This window comes from Haemaphysalis longicornis, unplaced genomic scaffold (assembly GCF_048455015.1).
Source record: "Haemaphysalis longicornis isolate Haplotype H1 unplaced genomic scaffold, Haemaphysalis longicornis Haplotype H1 scaffold_3, whole genome shotgun sequence".
Lineage (NCBI taxonomy): Eukaryota > Metazoa > Arthropoda > Arachnida > Ixodida > Ixodidae > Haemaphysalis > Haemaphysalis longicornis.
Window position 1 is genome coordinate 190298355 of NW_027526335.1, and position 15506 is coordinate 190313860.

The following is a 15506-nucleotide window of genomic DNA, read 5'->3' on the forward strand; positions in this document are numbered from 1 at the left end:
GTTTGTTCTAACGAGCCACAATCTACCCACTGAGTCTTAGACCGAGTCAGAGACAAAAGGGTACGCAAGGCCACGCAAAAGGCGGTCAATTTTGCGTACTCGCCCGGTGGTAGGCGACTGAATAGTTATAGTGCTGTGAGAACGTGACACAGACGTCAGATACGTGATTCGGGGGGATTGACGAAAGAGTTCGCGGTTAATCAATCAGGCCCACTCAAATGGGGCTAGGTAATCGAAACGGTGGAACATTATTCACCGTTCGGGGAATTGGCAGCGCCAAGGGTACCGCTCCTGCGGATGTTCGTGCCAGCGACTTTTATATTGATTTACCTCGGCTTTTTTAAAAACAGTTGTTTTTTAAAATCGCGCTTTTAGCTCGATGTCATCGAAAGCAACCAAGGGAGCTTTTTTTTTACGGTGAAGATTAGAATATTTCTGGTTACGTATTTCATTTTCCGTCGATTTAACCTAATATTTCACTTTACCTAAGCAGGGCCCGCACGTTAGAACCGTGTGCTTGTGGATGGGAAACTGTTGATTGATATACGGAGTTCGTTTCAGAGGCCTGCTAATTTGCTGTGAACTGCCGCCAGATTCTTTGTTCAGAAGCAATAGCTGCCAGATATCATTCTCTGTTCTGGCTCAGGGACAATCATAACGATAAGCATGCTGCTATTTTTTGTTACACATATTTGAAGCGAGCATCCAAGCGGTGGTCAAGAAAATGAAAAGCGGCGATTTTTCACATTACAATACATTTTAAAGCAGTCGACGTCGCCGCCGAAGATCAAAGCAGACCAACATAGCTGACTTTAGCGACACTCTGCGCACGCAGTCAATATTGGCCATTTTAGGCGAACAAATTTACACTTATACGTACAGCAACTAAAAATTAGGAAGAGGCTGAACGTCCAGTTGAGATCACGAGTCTACCCACGGTCAAAATTGATGCAACTGATGTGCGGAATCGCCGAATACCAGTTGAAGAGATTTGCCGATGCTGTGCGCATTGCTAACGAATGACTTCACAATCTCCACAACGAAGAAATATATAGAAAAATGATTGCGCCGTGGGTCACTCGATTATTATGAGCGCTTCAAAGTACAGTCGAAAGGATACCTTCACGTCCGGAAAGACTTAAAAGCAATCCGCGAGATTTTTCGTCGATTTGTGTCCGTAAATGAAACTATTTAAAGCAGTAGCTTTAAATTAATATTAATCCTCGTTAAAGCAGTGCCAATGGCGTGATTAGCGACAAGATAGAGCGCTCCAGGGAAAACACGGGCATTTTTGCTGGCCTATCAAGTGCTGCCACAAGTTTTTTAACAATCTTTGTCGACTACTGGTAACATGTCAAAGCAGGACCTGGCGAATATTATGCAATCTTGCTGGGCTCCCTTTTTTTTTTGAAGAAAGGCTAAACAACTGCCGCTACGCACTCCGTGAAGATGGTTAACCAGCGAGGCTGCAACATGCGGAAATTATTTACAGTTTTAGCATATCGGCTAGCGTACGTTACGCTAAGGTCGGCGGGTACCGGACCCCGACTGGGCAGGTGTGCATTCCTTCCACGGGGACGGGCGGCTTACTTGCCGAGCCATCACCTACTCTCCGATGAGGTATAGCCTTCTTCGCCGTGCCCACGTGCACATGTGCAGTCGGGTGCCGGTACACGCCGACCCTAGCGTAGCCTACACTAGCCGCTACGCTAAAACTTTCTAATGACCCCCGCTCCACCCGCACCGCTTCCGCCCCTGACCGGCGTTGTCGCTTGAGGTTTGCTGTAAGCAGAAGCCCACTGCGCGCCTGCTCTGATGCGAGAGCGGCTCTTCTAGGTGTGGAGTACCTTAGGACCGCACAATGTCCGTCCGCGTGCGTGCGTATACCATTTACAATAGCAAAAAATCACGCAGGCACCGGCAAGATTCGAGCCTGGATCTGGTAGACCGGACAGAGTTAGCATCAGTCGTCTTACCCATTGCGCTACGACCGTGAGCTAGTACCCGAGAGTGAAGCTTACTCCCTCGCCTGTAACGGTGCGGAGTACCTTAGGACCTCCCAGTGTCCGTCCGCGTCCATCCGTGCGCACACCACCATCAAGCGAAAATCAAGCGAAATTCGATTTGAACCGTGAGTTGTAGTTTCGTTTAGGGAATAATCAAGGTGCAACTCACGGCTCAAATCGAATGACAGTCGGGGCGCAAATCGGATATCACTCGGAGCGCAACTTGGATGTCATTTCGAGTTCCCGTACTTCGCACCCTCGCCATCTTCCACGGAGTGAAGATGCTGCCATTTGTTTCGCTCCCGCCGATGCGCCGTTTATGCTGCTACTAGTGTCGGTAGATGCGGGAGTGCAGCTACGACATCTATCAGTCAAGCCGATCTCTCCCTCCTTACTCCTAAACTTTTTTCCGACGTGTTTTTGTTTTGGAAATGTGCATGGGGTTGCGCCGGAGGAGCTTTCTCCACAAGGACGAAACCACAGGATTTTTTTTTTTATGTCGATCCACATAAAGCTTCGTTTTTATACCGTCCGAGGGAGCCGCACAAGTAAAGTTTTATCTAAGCGAACCAGCACCGTCTGACCATTGCAATGACAGAATTGCATTACTTTAGATGCCAAATCACTCTTCCACACCCATACAATACAGATTTCGGCCTGCTGATTTCTTCCTGGTCGTAGACTTGAAAATCTGGTTAGGTGGGAGAAATTGTTTCTTCTATAAATGTGCCCCATTCAGTCCGCATGTTGCCAGCACTTGAAATTAGTGATTATTCTTACTTTCGTTACGGCAATAACGAATCGAAATGTTGGTGAAACAAGTGAGCAGCTCGAACAAAGACTACGTTTACTGGGAAAATAAACTTTTTTTCAGCAAAACGTGTTTTTCTAAGTATAGTAGAGACTCAGCGAGGCAATACAAAATGCAGCACTCACAGTCTGACGTTAAAAGTAACTTTTTAAAAGTAAACCAGTAACTAGCTGCTTTTTCGGTAACTTTTAAAACTGTCACTAGTTATTTGTAAGCTGGAGAAACTTGTAACTGCAACAGTGTTACTCTTTACACAGTCACTGTAACAGAAAATACCGTTACAGTTACTTCCCTCTCTCGAAAAATTACCCGACAGCAGCACTCGGGAAAGGCCGACTTTTTTCACTCTTCCCACTTTTTCAAACTTTCTGTTTTCCCATACCCTCTCTGTCATTTACCTCTCCACAACACGGCTCCCCTCACAGTTTAGGAAGGAAGGTCGCTAAGAGGAATAGTTTCACTGTGGAAGACCGAGGTAGGAGGTCGGTCTTCAAGGTGATTTTACTAAACTGTTCCATCATCCTGACTCGAACGGAAACAAAAAAAAAACAATAAACTGGCAATTAGACCTCCGCTGAGGAAAAAGCTGGCCGACTCTTTTAAAAAAGACCACCGCGGAGACGCCCACCCTAAACGGTGTGTGCACCTTATAATGACATCAAGGATGCACCAACGAAAAAGTTGATACGACAAAAATGAGGCGTACACGACGATTGTTAGTGCTGGGCTAGAGCGTGCCCCCTTTCAGGTTTCCTTTATCTAGGTAATTGCACCCCGTGCAATTGCACCCCGTGCAATTATTATTGCCCGCATGCGCTCGTATGTTTCAATTGCATAAAGTCTCTAATTTGGTTTCTGATCTGTTGCTTAGTTTTACACAGGAGTGGAAAAGTAACCACGCGACTCTTTCACGGTAACTGTAATAGTGGCAAATTATAGTTTGGGAAGCTCTGTCACTATAACTGTAGCAGTTACTTTTTTACTTAGGTAGCCGTAACTGAAACACTATTACTTTTTGCCGGTAGCGTGCTCACTACAACATAAATATACACTCGTTCCTAAATTTTCACAATATTTATTCAACACATCGATGAGGGCATACGCGGTAGTGCTGTTGCAGTGCTGGCTACTAGAGCAACAAGTCGAATACAAATCACGATTCTCGTATGCTCTGCGAGCTATTTGCGCTCAACTGCGTTGCACTGCGAGCTATAAAACCGGAACCCCATGTAGAAAATAATGGCGTAATGCGGCCGCATCACAATGTCCTAATTATTCACCGTCATTTTCGGAGAACGAAAAAATGGCGCAACGTTCTTTTGCTTAAAAGTGTCATTCTACTCGGGAAAGAGTATAAGCGAAATTAGAGTACAGCGTAAACGATGTACAGTCGTCAAAACTCTTAACAACAACAAAGAACGAGGTGCCAGCATATGCACAGAGCGGCAGCTTACGATAGCGCTCGGGCTGCTAAGCCAGGCTGTGCGCATGCCCTGAAGCACCTGAGTGCAGTAGGGCAGCATAGTGAGTGCCGATAACCAGGCGCCAAAGATGCGGCTGTAGCTATCGTGAACTGCCCCTCTATGCGTAGGCAGCCACCTGGTGTTTTGTTGTTGTTAACAGTTTTGACGACTGTACATTCCTACTACGCCAGCTGTAAACGACTAAAATTTGTTTAAAAGATGCCATATTAAAACTAACCAACATCGTTCTCTTCCTTCTGCCTCAGCTGGGATGCTTAAGGGGCCGCAGCATTTATTTAGTATTCCTAGTTTGTATTAAAGGTGCACGGTGAACCGCACAGCGCAAAATCTTTTTCTCAATAGCGCCGGTGAAACTTCCGATGGGTAACCTTTACTCAGTTCAGTCTGGTTTACGGATACGTTCAGTTCCAAAATTTAGGCTTGTGTCTAGTTTTCCCTCCCAAACCTAGAGACTGTGATCCCCCTCCAAACTCTAGAAGATCAGGAGCGGTTCTCTGGCGCATATGCTACCGATATTGCAAGGGGTCACAGCTAGTACTGTGGCCGTTGGTCTGACTCAATGATTAAGACATTCTTCACCTGCGTGGCAGGACGGGAGTTACGTTGCGAAAAGCAGCAGCCAATTACTGACATCAGCGAAGGTAAAATAGGTCTGCTATAGAGGATATTATCGCACGCAAAGCGTGCCTGCTACTCCGGGCTAATGTGTGGTGCTCGCGTACGGCACGGTTAAGCAACTTCATGTAAAACCCTTATTCGTGAATACAATGTTGTTTGGAGAATGCTTACTTGGTGTATTTGATGAACTGCATCATTGCGCATAGGTAGGCATTTCGACGCGCAGAAGGCAGCTTTGACAGAAGTTTTCGCAGGAATGGAGGCACGAACTCGACAAGCGCGCCAGCGCGGATGACGTCGAAGTGCTGCTTGAGTAGCTGGTCAAGGCGGCGGCGGTCAGGATGTTCAGAGGGGAGGCGCCTACCATACACGAGCGCCATGATGTTGTTGGAAATGCTAGTGAAGACAATGTCTTGGATGGCGATGGGGCAGCCATGCGCTTCAGCAACCTTCTCCACGAGACATCGGCACTCATCCTGCACAGCAGAGCGATGAAGTACTAATTTCGTAAGATACCTAGCCATCCCATAATAAAATATAACATGGCAATATACCCCGCCCACGTATCAAGAATAACAGTGAAAAGAAAAAAATTGTTCGCCATCCCGCCCTGCAAAAGTGGATATCCAGCAGAGCTGTTGTAAACCACTACAAATGGTGATGGAGGAGGTTATGAAATGTTCCTCGTCGTCTCGGAGGGCCTGTCACTTGCAGTCGGCTAGTGTCACAAGAACAGGGTACAGAGTATCGGCACTCTTTTCTCCTGTTGTTCCCTGCCGCCGCCAGGAGCATTGGGCAGTTAGGATTACGTGACAATTGTTTACACCGCGACGGCTAACGGGCGCCACAACTTTATTGTTTATGCGTTTTAGTCGGTCGACTCTGGTAGGCTTAGCTTGTCCTCCCTGCTTAGCTTGTCCTCCGTAGTGGCCTGCGCCACTTCAAGAGTACAACCACTCTGATGGGACTACAAGGACAACGCGTGCTGGCTGAGTGATGCGTTGCCCACACAAACCAGCTTCGCAGCTGTTCACGCAGTCTGGTGCTTTCAAACGCTTCTCACCAAGCCGTCTGAGAATCAAATATATCCCCGCCCCCTCAAATTTAAGAGCTTTGACGCAATGTACAGGTCCCATCATAAGTAATTGGAACAAAAACTCGTGAATACCAATAAATATTCGTCTTGCTGGCTTTACGACAGCCATTATCGTTTTACAGGAAGCTTTTTCTATTAGGAAAGACTCTTTCAAACACACACCAATGCAACGAGGCAGTTTACGGAAGAAGAAATTACTGTAAATTAACGAGACCGTATTTCTAATTGCTTTTGACAGAACCTGTACGCAAGCAATACAGAGTAAACGCGAAGACATGACGACGTGGTCATCCTTCTCTTTCTACGCTATTCATTGTGAACATTCTGCCTGTTCAGTCTGCCAATGTTTACAAACTTGCGCACATTCCTGTCCTATTGCTGTTGAAAACTCCTTTTACGGTTAACCTCTTCAAAAGATAAACACAATGTAACCCCTCTTCAGCGATGCGTGCATGACTACAGGTTTCTTGGTTCTGCCGAATCGGTCACATAGCCTGAAGAGCAGGTTACCTGGTAACGGCGGGCGCACCCTATTAATAAACACGGCCAGCACATTGATTACCGTTGTTGTTCATCCTTGTTTCGTTACTTTGTTTCATGGCGGACGGGTACGTGGTGTGTACGAGGGAGGAGAAGCGCATCCTGGGGAACGCTTTTCTCTTTACGTCGTTTTCCCCGAAGGGCGAAGTTGTACGGCCGGCTTTGCGCGGACCGGGTGGACGTGCGGTGACCAAGCGTAGCCGACAGAGCCATTCGCAGTCTGGATGATGTAGAAATCTGCGTTTCTTTTTAAAGAGACTGAGCGGCACCTTTTTTGTATTCGCGCTGAGAAAATGTTGTTAATTCGGCTGAACGTGAGGCTGGTCTCATAGACGCCCTCAGTACGGAGACGGGGGCCACCAGGGGTCGACTTCTCCAAAAAAGGGGCATCGTTTTGAAACGACGCCCCTTGGGGTGCAGGAAAGCATGCAACTGGGCACGGTGGCGCCACGAACATGCGGACCGCTGCTAGCCCGTTCCTGTTTATCACACAGGTGAGAAAGCATTATGGAAAGTGGTTTTGCTCTAGCGACCCATTTGTAGTGGTGCTGCCGTGCCCACGGCTTTTCTGTTCAGAGATTTGTTGCTTGCTATATGACGTTGCTTCGTCGTGCCGGAAGATGCTCTTGCTAGGAGAGGATATTGATACCAACCCTGTCCTCGCCTGGCGAAAATAGCAAAACAACTCAACGTTAATCGCTAATGATATTAGTGAAATCAAAGAAAAACGGCTATTATATATTTAACCAGAGCTTGAAATGGGGCTGGTTGGTTTTTTACTCGGAACATTACTGTGTAGTGCGTCGTCCCTGTCCCGCCTAGCGCCAGCAATGTTTCGAGTACGATATATTGAAAGGAAACTTGATGCCTCCACAGTACATGAAACCAAGGTCTCCTCATGCCAGGAAGAAATTGCTTGCATGTCTACTACAATTCATGCCCTTGAGAACAGACTAGACGACCTCGAGAATCGAAGCAGAAGGTCCAACCTCATTATTTACGGGCTACCTGAAGCTGAGGACGAAAGTAGCGACACGATGGAGCATACTGTAAACCAAGATACAGTCTAAGCATTCTTGCTTTGTGTCCCGTGGGTATAGAGGGCATTCATAGGCTATGAAGGCCATCACCCAGAAACGTAAGGCCAGCTATTTTAAAGCTGCTTGACTCAAGGAATAAAGCGGTCATTTTGAAAAATAGAAGAAAATTAAAAGGCACAAATTACTCGATAGCCGAGGATTTTTCAAAAAGACTGAGAGAGTTGAGAAGGAAGCTCTGGCAAAGTCCCAAGGAAAACCGAAATAACGGAGACAAAACTTCGCTCATTTTTCATAGATTATACATAAACAAGAAGGCTTATGTCTGGGATGACGAGAAAAACGACAAATTTCCTGTCCAAAAAAAACGAAATCGCAGAGTCAAACCGCCCAAAAACGCGAAGCCAAGGGCAACCGCAGAGCTAATTGAAAGGCATGTCAATGACTCAACTGTACGCTCCGCCGATTCACTCACTGCGAGGATCGCATCGTCTCACTCAAACATAAAAAAATGTAATAATTGAAAAACAACTAAGGCTACTGAATATAAATGCATCCCGTGTCAACAATAAGATCGACTCACTGGAAATTCAGTTATTGCAACATGATCCGCACATTGGCGTAGTAACTGAAACTTGGTTAGGAGGTGAAATTGGAGATGAAGTTTTCCCTCCATATTACAACGTGTTTCGCAGACAGGGCCACCAGAGGAGGGGGGGGGGGCGTAGCCGTCTTAGTAAAGCATGCATGAGAGGCTAAGATTCTAGCCAATATGAGCAATCTTGAATGTTTATGCCTACAGATTACGTGTTGGGGCCACAGCTTTCTTTTGTACGCGTGCTACATGTCTCCTGATTCGGCTCCAGATTATCGAATCACGTTGCAAGAACATATGTTCTGTATCTTAATAAAAAATACTTTTGATAGGTGATATCAATTTGCCTATTATTGTATGGGAGCGGTTGCAAATTTGTACACAGCCTAGCAAAATTAAGAATATATTTTCAACATCACGCTCAAACACGACCTAATTCAACTAGTTGAACAACCCACCCGTGTACAAGGACAGTCGAGCTCTATTTTAGACTTGTGTTTGTGGATCGCGACTTTTCTGAACATACTGCATTGGTAGAACAAGGGTTATCTGATCATAGCGTTTCTATTCCGCTTCTGGAATCCGTTTGTTATAAAAAACCGTCCCTTGAAACTCTTAAAGATTTTTCTTTGAACATATAGAAGCGGCCTTAGTTGATTTCACCGATGTTGTTAATGACTCATGTGGTCGTTGGGATCGGTTTTTAGAAATATGCGGCACTATATCCCGAACTTCGTATCGAACAAACCGTAAAAAAGTGAACAAACGCACATCTTGGATGACGCGGAGTATCGTCCATCTAAAGCGGAAAATTAAACGACTGAAAAAGAGGCACGCCCAGCCAAATGTGATGCGAAAGCTACAAAGAAGCCCTGCAAGTGAAGTGCTACAATCCAAAGACTATTACTTTAAAACGTTAATGCCAAACTTTATTAAAAGTGACCCAACAAAGCTCTGGACTTATCTGTCCGATAGCAAAAAGCCAGTGATGACAATTTCTGTCAAGGGCGCACAGTTACAAACCGCAGTGGCATCGCAAATGACTTCAACATTTATTTTTAGAGCGTGTATGCAAATTCAGCAGTATGTGTGCCTGAAACGTTTTTGTTTGAACCGTGCGAAGCAAATTTAATTTCTTATACTGGTTTGGTCTTAATGCTTTTAAATTTGAAAGCAAAAAAAAAAAAAATGCGGCGGTACTGATGACCTTCCGAGTGTGTTTCTTCGGCGTTAATCCGAGTGCATTGCCAATTTTTTTGCTTTCATATTCCAAGTGTCTTTGTTAACTGAAACACTACCACATGACTGGAGGATAGCTAGAGGTATACCAATCTTTAAAAAAGGAGATCCATTAAGTCCGGATAACTACCGTCCCATATCTTTAACTTCAACATGCAGCAGATTAATTGAACATATCACCGCCAACCGTATTATTGAATTCCTTGAAAGACACTCAATTGTAACAAGCTTCCAAAATAATTTTAGGAAAGGCTATTCGGCTGTGACTCAACTGGTCGCCGTCACACGTGATTTTTCGAAGGCCCTGGATAATTATGTTCAGATAGACACAATATTTCTTGATCTTAGCAAAGCAATTGATAAAATTCCTCATGAAAAATTAATTCAAAAATTAAGAAATTTAAATCTTCCACAAAGTTTAGTAGCATGAGTGTCTAGTTACTTGATGAATAGAGAGCAGTATGTTTTGGTTGATGGTTGTGCCTCGAGCTGTCTTCCCGTCACACCCGGAGTGCCCCAAGGTAGTGTTCTGGGACCGTTGCTTTTTTTTTGTACATCAATGATATCGCCACTGTAGTTGCGCCCACCACTCATATCCGGCCTTTTGCTTTTCATTAGGCTGTTTTTTATTCTGTGCAATCTCAAGCATGCCAGATCAAATAGAACATAACACAAACCTGGACAATATATACAGCTGCTGCAAGAATTGGGGCGTGGTTGTCAACGCAGAAAAAACTCTTTCCCTCCGCATAACGCGCCAAAAATCTCCATTCGAATTCCAGTACACACTGTGATAGTGTGCTGTGAACCACGTCAACAGCTTTAAGTATTTAGGCGTAAGGTTTACTAATAATCAATCCTGGAACTTGCACATCGACAACATCTGCTCCTTCGCTTTTCGAGAACTGTGTTTCTTGAGACAAAAACTTCGTAATTTGCCTCCAACTGTTAAACTTCTTTGCTACCATTCATACGTTAGACCAAAACTTGAGTATGCTGCTGTAGTATTATACGCGTACACCAAAAATAACATCGATAAATTGGAAAAGATTCAGAGTAAAGCTGTTAGGTTCATTTTTTCAAAATTTCGTCGCACGGATTCCCGCTGTGAATTATTGATTGTCAATAACATTCCCAAGCCCCAGTTAAGAAGACAGAAACTTCGTATCGATTTCGTCTGCTCACTTACTAACCATGAATTGGCTGTCGACCCCTCCGTGTATATGTCCGCCCTGATTACAAGACACACGCAGAACCACCACCCTCGATCGCCAACACCATACCATGCGGATACTGATACTTGCAAGTTTTCATTTTTCCCGCGTAATTTGGCTGAGTGGAATTCCATTACTGAGCCATACTGACTAGATTCTGTATAACCCCGTTTTTTGTTGTTGTTGTTGCTGTTTGTGTATTGGTATTGGCAATTCCAATGAAATGTCTGCAGCTTGATTTTTGTGCCTTTTGGTATTTTTGCAATGTTATGATATTCAAGTGCTTGCCTTGCCGCGACCATAACTGTGGTCTGCAGTATGTATTAAATAAATAAAAAAAACAAAAATAAATAAAACGCCGCAGAGGAACACCGGCAAGAGCGCGAAAAGCGACGCGCGCTGTGCCGTTATATTTCTTGCGACTTTTCTCCCTCTTGCCGGTGCTCCTCTGCGACATTCGCATGGTTTCTTGAAGCCCTCAAAGCGCGCCACAGATCAAGAACACACGAATTTGCATGGCGCTACAGCGTCCTTTCAAAGCGACGTCCCGTTTTTGGAGAATTAGGCCCCTTGTCCCTGGAGCGGTCAGAAGGTATGAATGAGGAAATGCGACGGGGGTTCTGTGGCGGTTATTTTGGCCAAGCTAGGAGATAGCGTGCCACTTCGTTACACCTCTGAGTCCATCGCCTGAACGAAGGGGACTCGTCAATGCCGGGACGACCCTCCTTTTGTGGCTGCCTGTAGCGGACTGACGAAAGGCCAGTAGCGCTAACGAATTAAGACATTTCGGCGCGGAGTGGGATTATTGACATTTATTTTACGGATTACTGACATCACGGACCGAACTATGTTGCTCAGCGCTGAGAGTTTGTTGTCAGTTTTTTTTTCGTTTCCGTTGGTTTGTTCATTTTAACTTATTTTTGAGGAAATTTGAAAACCTCACGCATAAGAGAGAGTAACTGCTTGGCCCCGTAACTGTTTCTGCACGCACGTGCGATTGGTGGTCAGTGCGACGAATCAGCGGCCTCTTGTGGATTAATGAACACGTCCTTGTTATTACTCTCGGTCCTTACGCCAACTAGGAGGCAGGGCTTTTGTGATGACCCCAAGATGATAGGTGCTTTTGGGGAGACTAAGCTTGCTTTCGCGCGAACTTTGCTCAAATTCTTAGCGGCCATATTATGCTCTGTAAATAGTACTTGTAAATAACTGGCAAATATCATGGAATATACGCCCATCTGCCAGGTTCTGGTGATCGACGATTGACGTATAACTTTTTTCAGGTGCACGTTTTCCTTCAACAGGGTGCCTGCTCCCCGAAGCTCCGAAACCAGCAGGTTTCGCAAATCCATCGGGTGGAGATATACGCGATACGAAAACTGACTCGTTATTACGGCTTTCGAAGGTGGATGTGAAGCGCAGCTACTGCGAAGCGAACCACTAGACTTACTGATGGACGTTAAAATGGTTTGTTACTTAAGTAGTGGTATCCTAATTACTTTAATGGTCTCTCGAGTAGAACGTGATGGGGTCTGCGATAACATCGCGCCAGGCTTGTATCTTGCCCAGAGGTTCCTGAGATAAATATTTGTCTTCCAAGCGCTGAGTCTCTTCGGAATGAAAATAAAAAAAAAGTTTCATCACAACTTTTCATCGCAACCCATTTTGCCGCTCCTCGCTTTCACGCGAATTCTCGGTACCCATAATTTTGTGTACGTTATATCAGTGCTTTGTGTAGATTATAGACGTGGTTTGTATAGATTATAGCGGTGCGGGCAGCCCTCTGGCGGCCGCAAGAAGCGTCTACAAAACAGCCAACACCATACACAGCGGCGCGTGCAGCAGAAAAAATAAAACTCACAGAAGCACTCTGCGCGAGCTGAATTTCAAATCGGTGACATGTTCTGCACAGCACGCACTCGCTTCGATACATAAAGGTTTTTGCATGGGGCCACTGACCTTAAGGAGTGACAGCTACGCTACAAAAATGTTTGGCTCGAAAACTTAGGCTCCCTTATTAGTGTCGATATTTTCCAAATAGTTTTAGAAGAGGTGGCGTATATATTGCATGGACCTCTCACGCCCTTCTCAAATGACCTGCCAAATTTGCCCTACACTGCCTTTATGTTTAAACTTTTCCTTAATATATTTACCTTCTGATTTAAAATTATGGTGAGGGCTGTTAGTGAAGGCAAAATGGCCAGTGGTAACGTGCTATGTGTGCTTACCATTAGTTTTAGAAATTCAGTAATCTGCGCCGAGAAAAGCGGCGGCGCGCAACGCGCTCAACGTTAGCCCCTGGTGGTCTCATGCTTTGATAAAAAACACTGAAGAACACAGAGATTGCTGATCACTTCTGTGGTTTGCTTTTGTTGAACTGGTCTTCATTTCCGTATAAGTATATTACCCAACAATTTATAAATCTCTATTAGCTTTTGACTTGATTTCTTAGTAGGTGTAATGTTTATATAAATGGCGTGCCCACTGAAATAAAGAAACAAAATACCACACGACGCGTTTGGTCACAACCACCGCGTGCGCGTGGTCTAGAGCGTGAAAAGTGCTGCTTCACAAGGATGTGAACTTCCACCTTGATGTGTTGCTCCATGGAGGTCTTTCCATAGCCAAGGTCACGCAATGTGTGGAGGCAAAACCGTCGGTTGTCGACCCAGGGCTGGCCGTTCAGTGTGCCGACACCTGTACAAGAAAGTAGGGGATCTTAGAAAACATTGTGACCACATCGATATTTGGTTCTCAGCTATCGCTGAAAACGGGCTGATTGTTATCTTCCTCGTCTCAGCTTTGTTGCAAAATCTAAGAGAAACCATGCTACGAGAAAGAGTCGCCTGATTGATGGTACAAGACACCAGGAGACTGCTGCAATTTTCGTGGTCAAAATGCTCCATGTTTTCGTGTTGTGGCATTGAAGTATTCTAGAGGCATGTTCAACAAAATGTCCGCTGTATTCCGAAAAATTCTGCATAAGGGAAAATCACTGGTGGGATGAGGTGTGTACAATGCTACACGCAGGTTCTCGCGCTGTTTCACCCGAGAAAGTCGATTGATCACCCAAGAAAAGTTCCTCGCCTTTGGATGTAAAACGTCTTTAGAGTCAATGGGCCATTCTCATTCGATCTTTTAAAGATCAAAGTTCCATAGTTGGCGTTTGCTTAGATTTGCCAGAAGTACTAGTGTTCCCCCGTCTCGTTTGCTCAGTGGCTAAAGTGTTGTGCCGCTAAGCTGAAAGACGCGGGTTTGATCCGGGCCACGGTTGCCGTTTTGACAGCGAAGCTGTATAGCAAATCGTTAGAGCCTGGTGTTCGCAATTAAAAATACCAAGAAAATGTAAACGCATGTGAGCACGCCCACGTGAGCGCGTGCCTTGCGGAGACCGCCTGGCCGTTACAACACCCAAGAAAATGTCACGCGCTCATGTGTGCATGCCTTGCGGCGACCGCCCAGCGTCCCCGGCGCACGCTCGTCAAGCCAAAAATACCCACTTGGGGAGATTGGCCAAGATTGCGGAGACCTTCCGGCACGTAAAAAAATCAAGAAAATGCCTCGCGGCGACCGCCTAGCGTTTCCGGCGTACGTTTGTCAAGCCAAGCATACCCACTTGACCAAGCTTGGTCAAGCAAAGCACACAAGCGCGACGAAGCAGTCAGAAACATGACATGAACAGGTGAGTGTCGGCGAATCGAAGAGAGCTGAGTTTCCACGGTGAGAATTTATCTTTCTTGGGAACCATTTGTGGAACAGTCGAACTAGATCGAGAACATTTACGATTATTATAGGCTAGCTACGACAGGACGATGCACTGTCCCTGTCAAAATGAGATAAACTCCGCGAAGACGCACTTTGCTTGCTTGGAAAACAGATAATATAGTTTCGCGCAACCAGACGACGGTGACAAAAAGAAAATGAAACAAAACAGAAGGCGTATTCTCCGCCAATAATATACAGGACTTCTATAAGGCATCTTTGCCGGCTGTAGTGCTTAGATCTATCACGGTACCTTTTGTTTTGTGAAGCTCTGTTTCCCGTGAGGTGTGGTTAGTTAGGAAAGCTTAGGTCCTGAAAGCTGCTTAAATATTTCAACGGGAAGCATGGCTATGTCATAACACACACAGCGGGCTTGCATTCCGTGCTGCAGCAGTCGTTCGTACCTTACTGTGGGATCAGGCTGCGAAAACATTCTCACCCATCTCACGTCAGCTGGTGACGCCCGCTTAATTAGCATTTAGCTAGCTTATGTTTCCGTCTTTAAAGGCGTTAATCTCTTTGGGCTGCCTAAGCAAGAAACGTTTGGTCTGTCTGTCTGTCTGTCTGTCTGTCTGTCTGTCTGTCTGTCTGTCTGTCTGTCTGTCTGTCTGTCTGTCTGTCTGTCTGTCTGTCTGTCTGTCTGTCTGTCTGTCTGTCTGTCTGTCTGTCTGTCTGTCTGTCTGTCTGTCTGTCTGTCTGTCTGATCATATAGGCATACAATTTCTAAATGACTAAATTTGGTAGCAGACTTCATACTGCCAATGTTTTTCAGCGAAAATAAAGCAAATATTTGAAGCAAAACGTTATTACATCAGTTATACTACCAATGCTCATTTGAAGAGAAGTAGACGTGAGCGTAGTTTATGCTTACGCAAAAAAAATGCGTTAAACCAATACTGTATCCACAAATACAATAAAGGCTAGGGCTGCAGCCTTGGGTTGGTGGCTTGGAACAACAACAAAAGGTCCCAACCCGATGGCACAGCAGCAGTGCAAACGGGGGAAAACTGCACTGAACTCAGCAAAACGTCATTGTGTTTATCACGGGAGGACCGACGCGTTAAGAGAACAGGATGGAAAGTCCATGGACAGAAGAGAGAACCG

At 45.4% G+C, this 15506-nt stretch overlaps 1 protein-coding gene across 2 annotated transcripts in view; it reads right to left on the bottom strand.

The window, feature by feature from the left end:
* The window catches only part of LOC144175901 (cytochrome P450 2C28-like), a 72940-nt gene that overhangs the window by 35444 nt on the left and 21990 nt on the right, over window positions 1-15506 (bottom strand). For both annotated transcript variants that reach the window (XM_077704967.1, XM_077704968.1), the window contains 2 exons: window positions 13231-13337; window positions 5091-5395 (listed from right to left, as the gene is read on the bottom strand). In XM_077704967.1, the coding sequence (XP_077561093.1) occupies window positions 5091-5395; window positions 13231-13337 (412 nt within the window). The remainder of the gene's footprint in view (window positions 1-5090; window positions 5396-13230; window positions 13338-15506) is intronic.